Source organism: Marmota marmota, unplaced genomic scaffold (genome assembly GCF_001458135.2).
Source record: "Marmota marmota marmota unplaced genomic scaffold, marMar, whole genome shotgun sequence".
In the NCBI taxonomy this organism is placed as follows: Eukaryota; Metazoa; Chordata; class Mammalia; order Rodentia; family Sciuridae; genus Marmota; species Marmota marmota.
In genome coordinates, this window is record NW_026004731.1 from 747,572 (window position 1) to 754,612 (window position 7,041).

The 7,041-nt window shown below is 44.1% G+C and overlaps 1 protein-coding gene across 2 annotated transcripts; it reads left to right on the plus strand.

Moving 5' to 3' along the window:
• The first annotated feature begins 3,557 nt into the window (after nucleotides 1–3,557).
• LOC107160598 (T-cell surface glycoprotein CD1a-like) lies at nucleotides 3,558–6,759 on the plus strand. Of its 2 annotated transcripts, none has more exons than XM_048797536.1 (6): nucleotides 3,558–3,722; nucleotides 4,059–4,313; nucleotides 4,981–5,268; nucleotides 5,455–5,733; nucleotides 5,943–6,033; nucleotides 6,211–6,759. In XM_048797536.1, exons 1-6 carry the CDS (start codon nucleotides 3,662–3,664, stop codon nucleotides 6,251–6,253), a joined length of 1,017 nt encoding a protein of 338 aa, XP_048653493.1. In that variant the 5' UTR covers nucleotides 3,558–3,661; the 3' UTR covers nucleotides 6,254–6,759. The 2 variants fall into 2 exon arrangements, with proteins under 2 accessions (XP_048653493.1, XP_048653494.1); XM_048797537.1 differs by having other exon boundaries at nucleotides 5,455–5,568.
• The last annotated feature ends 282 nt before the right edge of the window (nucleotides 6,760–7,041 follow it).

The following is a 7,041-nucleotide window of genomic DNA, read 5'->3' on the forward strand; positions in this document are numbered from 1 at the left end:
GAAAGGCAAGAGAAAAACTTGAGGAAGTGTGGCGGGTGGAGGGGATGAGAAATCCAGTACAAGCAGAAAGTTATAATAGGCAGTGGGTTTCTCAGGGAGGAAAACTGAGGTTTGTGTTGGTGAGATGGGTGACATCAGATGATAGAGAGATCGTGTAGGGAGGACAGCTCACATGGGTTCTGGGGAGAGCTGGGTGGGGAAGGAGAAATTGGGGAATTATGAGGGGAGCAAAAATTAGGCACGTTAGGAAGAACACAAGCATGCTTGTAGCCTAAGCAACAATGCTTCAAGAAGAGAAATCCCAAGGGAAGATCTGTGATAAAGGAAGAATCCTGCATTCCCCTAGGATAGCTGAGACAGCCTGCCTGGCTGAGTTATAATTGGCACATATCTTACTCAACTTGGCTTTTTCTAATCTTTTCCTTTGACCACAGAACACACAGCTATGAGTGATCCATATAAATACCTTCTCTCTCAAAGATGTTCTCTCTTTTTCTGGTCCTGGTCACTTCTCTACCTATTTTATCTCTTGAATTTTTCCTATACTCCTGCTCATTCTCAGCTCACCAGCTCTCAGCATGCCCTAGAGAACTCCCAGTTGTCTCCAATCTTTCCTCTCTCCTACTTCAGAACTTGTCTTTCACCCACCAGAGCTGACTGCACACTCATGGGTGGGGTGGACTAGGAAGCTGCAGATCCACAGTGGGATTTCAACTCAAGCACCAGTTGCTGCCTGCATCACTGATCAGGATCCACTCTGCTGGAGGAAAGTTGAGGAATCTTGGATCCTGCTCCATTTCTTTTTATTATCTACTCCTTTCATTTTTCCCTTGTTATGGTTTAGATATTAGGTGTTTCCCAAGAGCTCATGTGCAAGACAATGCAAGAAGGTTTGGAGGTGAAGTGGTTGGGGTATGAGAACTTAACCCAATCCACAAAATTCCCTGATGGGGATTAACTGAGTGATAATCATAGTTTGGTAGGGTGTGGCTGGGGAGCCAGGTTCCTGGGGACATTCCTTTGGAGTATATATTTTGTCCTTAATGAGTGGATCTCTCTCTCTTCCTCTTGGTGACCATGTCCAGAGCTGTTTTCCTCTGTTGCACTCTTCTGCCATGAAGTTCTGCCTTACCCTGGTCTCTGAGGAGTGCATTTGGCTATCTATGACTATAAGATCTGAAACTGTGAGTTCCCAAACAAACTTTTCCTCCTTAAAATTGTTCTTGCCCAGTCCTTTGTTCACAGTAGCAAAAACAAAACAAAACAACCTGACTAAACATTTCTCCTTCTTCTCCAGTATCTTTACACCCTTAACATGTCTCTTATCAGATCACAACATGTTGGTCTCAGAACCTCATTCCTTACTTAGTTAATTTTCTTTCCTCTCTTACTACCCACAACCAACTGTCCTCTCCTCACTTTCTTCACCCCACACTCAAGAACAACAGTCATATATTTTGTGGGGTCCAGGTAAAATGAAAATATGAAGCCTTGTCTTAGCTATTCAGGCTGCTATCAGAGAATGCCACAGGCAGAGAAGTTTATAAACACTAGAAACTTATTTCTCACACTTCTGGAGGCTGGAGAGTCCAAGATCAAAGTAGATTTGTTTTCTAGTGGGACCTACATATTGGTTCAATAAAGGTACCTTCAAGATGTGTCTTTGCATGGTGGAAGGCTTATGGTCTCCCTCTGATATCCTATTTATAAGGCACTAATAAATCTCACTTCTGAGGGTTGAAACTTCATGATCTAAACACCTCCCAAAGAACCCACCTCCTAATACCAACACCTGGATGGTTAGAGAATCCCCTTATATGAATTTGGGGAAGACATAGTGATTCATATCATAGCTGTTTTGTGTTCAAAAAGCTTTTAAAGTTATTAAAACACAAACCTTTTCCATATCTATGGGAGATTATGTCTGTTTTTATTTCATTTAGTCACAGGGGTACTCATGAGATGATTAAAGGGACTCTTCAACACCTGGGGGCCCCACTTTATGACTACATGCAGGTTGCCCACTTGCTACCAGGTTCCTGCTGACCCTTGCTGCTCAAATGATCCTTGCCCCTGCTGGACTGAATGGGGAAGTTAACTCCCCTTCCCAAAGTAGTTGCTCCAACACTTGGCACAAGGGTAACCACACAGAAATTGCAACCAAATTATCTGGAGAGGCACATGATACTTGGAACAAGAGTGGGCATGAGGCTCACCCTGACCAGTTATAAAACAACTTGGTACAGACTTTGAATGGGATGGCTGCACCTATGGTCTTCCCATATACTATCTGTTGCATGTCCTGCTCTCCCTGCCAGACAGGAGACAGTGGCAGATGCTGAAGGCAGAAGGGGCCTGAAGTGCTAAACAGACCTGGACACTGCATTTGTGGTAGTCTGGAGGTGGATAGGCAAAGTCTAGAGTTGACAAAGCCCCAGACAGCAAGGAGCAGGTAGGTGGCAGAGAGCTGCATAGGTAGGTGAGGTTGTGAATGGAAGAACCCTACATAAGCTGCAGGGGCTCCTGTGAGCTCCAAACAAGTTTCATTGAACTTCACTTATCAAACAGAAATTCAATAATATTACTATAAAATTCAAGGTGGTGATCAGGGAGCATTAAATGTGTTACTGAACTGGTTTCATGCCCCTTTGAGCAGCCCTGAATACACAATCCACAGATTCATTTGTTGATACTGATGTAGAGAACAATCATAGAGGATTCTGAAAAGAGTAAAAGTAACCAGTGATGTCAGAGATACGAATCTGGTGGAGTGGGGGATGGGATAGGGAACAGAACACCTGGGGGGATAATTCAAAATTATTCAAATAACAGAAAATGCATAAGATCCTCAGTTCAGTACCCAGCAATGAAAGAAGTGTCTCTAGTGATAAAGTGAGTTTTCAGTGCCACATAAGCATTGTTCCATAACAGTTGAAACAGGCAAAGATGAACAGAATGAAAGTTGTGACAATGAGAGAAGTTGGGAGACTGAGGAGAGAGTGTGTTGGGAGTGGCCACTGAATTACAGGTCCTGGACTCTCCTGTGACAGAGGCTGATGCCACTCTGTAATACTCCTGGGGTGAAGGCTCTGATTGAGATAGCTCAGTTGCTGAGGTTCTGTGCTAGCCTCAGGGCTATAAGTTCTTGACCTTGAGCATCAGATGCCAGCTGCTCAGGGGTAGAAATTTATGGGTGCAACCTGATAAGCATAAATAGGCTTCCCATACTCATGACCTTGGTTCTACTTGTTTTGATAAACTTTCCCACAATAACCCCTTTAATGAAAAAAAACTTATATAATAAATGTGCTGAACTTGTTAATGGTCAGTTTTCTTCCATCAGAAGTTGGCTGATCCACTGAACCCAATTATTTATTTCTCTATTTTTGTCTCTTTATCTTTTCTCAGTGCCCCCACAACCCAGTCTAGGTAGCCCTGAATAAACTGTTTCACAGGATGTGACAAGAGTAACAGGGAAAGGGGAAATTGAGTAGGTGGTCAGGGTTTGGGATGGAAGCAGATTTTCTTTGTTGAAGGCAGGAGAAGTTTTTCTTTTGGTTGAATAAGGAAGTCAGAAGAGAGGTCTGTGGGTGTAGGTTTGTTTAGAACAGAAATCAAAGGCCAAATTCTCTGAGAGAAAGAAATATCATTTGCAACTGCCATGCTGTTTCTGCTACTTCTGTTACTAGCTGCTCTAGTCCCAGGCAGTGACAGTGAAATTGGTAAGAACTGGGGAAACTGATTAGTGTGTGTGAGTGTGTGTGAGTGTGTGTGTGTGTGTGTGTGTGTGTGTTGATGGCAGTTTCCCCTGCACACACCTGGAGAGAGCGAGGGCCAAGCTGGCCCCATTCTGCGTGTTCTTACTCAAGCCCTCTGTGCTCTCATGGAGGCTGTTGGTAGAGCATGGGACCCTGGGGGCCAGCAGATGTCAGCTAAGGTAACTGTGGCTCTCCACTTTTCCAGATTCTGAGTCTTCCTACTCTGGCACATACTTTCCCATGTTTCTCCCTTCCAATGTTCCATTTATCCCCATTTTATCTACTTTTTTTTTGCCACAGGGTTTGAAGAGCCTGTCTACTACCATATCATCCATACTTCATCCTTTTGCAACAATTCCTGGGTACATATGGGCTCAGGCTGGTTGGGTGAGCTGCAGATTCACAGCTGGAACAGCAGCTCTTGTACCTTCATTTACCTGTATCCCTGGTCCAGGGGCCACTTCAGTGACAAGGAGTTGATAGACCTGGAAAAATTTTTCTGGGTACACATCATTGGAGTTAAGGATTTTTTCACAGATCACTTTATGTCTGAATGTGAGTTCACTTCCCTTATTGGGGAGAAGAAAGGGAGGAGGGGCAGGATGACTCAGTGACTTTCTATTCCTCTTGGAAAGACTACTCTGTGTTCTGAATCTTACTCCATGTTCTTTGGCATAAAACTGCAACCACACACTGTGTACATACTATAAATGGGATCTATATTCTTCAAAAACTTTAGTTTTTTTTTCCATTTATGAACTGCTGTCTCATTGACTGCAGGACTATGTTTTATTAGCTCTTCTTAGAAACATATTTTGGCCATGTTTTTCCCCAGACTTCAATAATACTCTCAGCTTCCTTACTATTTGTGTGATTTTTCTCTCTCCTATAATCTCTTCAGTCATTCCTGTCTGAACTATTACAGTAACCATGGATACATTCACCCAGGTTAGTTAGAGCCTCAGCTCTCTCACATTAAGTCCCTTACCCCCCCCCACACCATCCCTATCACCTTTGACCAATCCCCTCCCTTTCTCATATTATCGTCACTTCCTCCACCTCCAGCTCCTACCAGTTCTCCTTTCTGTGAATCTCTGATCAAACCACATTTGGGTCTGTTCCTCTAAACTCCCCAAAACTCCCTTCTCCTTTTATAGTCTTTTTGCTTCCACTCATTCCATTTTCTTCTTTTTTCCCTCTAATTCATTACTCCTTTTCCCAGATCCTGGAGATCAGATTGATCTACAGATGGCAGCAGGCTGTGAACTGCACTCTGGGAAGTTCTTCCTAGGCTTCAAGCAGGTAGCTATCCAAGGATCTGATTTCATGAGCTTCCAGAATAAAACATGGTTACCATCTCCAAAGGGTGGAAGAAAGGCCCAGAAAATCTGCAAAGCACTTAATCTCAGACAAGGCAGCATAGAGAGGGTACATTGGCTCCTCAGTGACACCTTCCCACGTTTCGCCTTGGGTCTTTTTGATGCGGGGAAAGCTCATCTCCAGCGACGAGGTCAGTCTTGTACTTTATTTGAAAGAATTTTTTCTATTTTAAAGTCAAATTCAGGATAAAAATAGATGAGAATATCGAGTGACATTTCCAGAAGGGGGAAGTATATATCCATGTAGTCTCATGCCGAGTTCTAAGACTCAGTCCATGTTACAGTCTGTGTCCGGATGTCTTTTCTGTTTTTTGCAGTGAAGCCAGAGGCCTGGCTGTCCAGTGGCCCCAGTCCTGGGCCTGGCCATCTGCTGCTGGTGTGCCATGTGTCTGGCTTCTACCCAAAGCCCGTGTGGGTGATGTGGATGCGAGGGGAACAGGAGCAGCAGGGCACTCAGAGAGGTGACTTCCTGCCCAATGCAGATGGGACGTGGTATCTCCAAGCAACCCTGGACGTGGCAGCTGGGGAGGCGGCTGGCCTGGCCTGCAGGGTGAAGCACAGCAGCCTAGGAGGGAAGGACCTCGTCCTCTACTGGGGTGAGAAAGGGCTGGGGTCCAGCTGGAGATGGAGGGAGGTGGTTCACTAGCAGAGCTTGAGGACCTGAGAAGGGGTAAGAATAAAATAGGAGGAATGATTGATGCAGTAGAAACTCAAAGAAAACAGTTAATGCAGCAAATGGGGAGTGCATGGGGTAAAACGGGGAATGGATTGAAAACAATGTCCTGGTGTCCACTTGAATCTGCAGCACCTCATAGTGCCCTGGGCTGGATCCTCTCGGCAGTGATAGTGGCCCTGGCTCTTCTGACAGGTCTTGGATTTTGGTTTAGGAAATGCTGGTGAGTTCTTTGTATCCATCTGTCCTGTCGTCCCTTCTCCCCAATGCTCTTCCCTTCTTTTTTGACTTTTTCCTCACTTTTTTTTTCTCTTCTCAGCCCCATTCCCATTTTCTGCTCAGTTCTCACCTCCACCTTATGAAGGTCTGTTATTTCTCTGTTCTCATTTGGTTCACTTAGGACCCACTGTGAAGCTCCCTGCAGTGCTGTCCCTTTGAAGTGAGGACCCAGCTACCCAGGGGCCCAGTCTACACCTGAACACCACGTGGTGATGATGACATCACTTCAACTCTTCTTGTTAAAACTTTGCAACTTATTTCTGCTCCATGATCATTAACCAATATATGCTCAATGTAATCTTGCAAGATTTGTTGTTCTGACTTGGCTTCTGTGGCTTTAACTCTGAAGTTAACATCCTGGAACAGGATGTTAGCAGTGTCAGCCTGGTTAGATAAAATGGATCATCAGATGCATTTCAGCTGTCACATCCTCCAGGGGTCCTTCCTTGATCCACAGTAGGAAGCCATCTCTCCTCCATCTGTCCTTACCCATATTTCAACTGTACCCCTCACTGCCTACCAGTGTGTAGGTTGTATGTAGTGGCAGGTGTGTAGGTTCATTTCTTCTTTTAAGTTTTTGAAAGTTTGAGAGCAAAGCACATGTTTTTTAAGTATTTGTATCCCTGGTGAAATGTCTGGCCTACACATATAATGTTCTCAATAAAAATCTGTGTGCAATTTAAGTTAAGTTTTGTAGTTTTTTAAATTATTTTTAATTTTCTGCCTTCCTGACACCTGTGTTGTAGTTGAGACATTTGATGCTCTTCTTGTTAAAAGTCTTGCTTTGCCAGGAGACTTCATGCATTCCTAGTTCTACATTCTTTACTGAGTCTCCGAGGAGAAACACAGTTTTGCCTCTTACCAATTTTTTTTATTAGATTTGAGGGAAATATTAACATAAAACTATTGTTCCAAGTGCTCTAAACCAAAAGAGCAGGGGAGGATGAAGGTC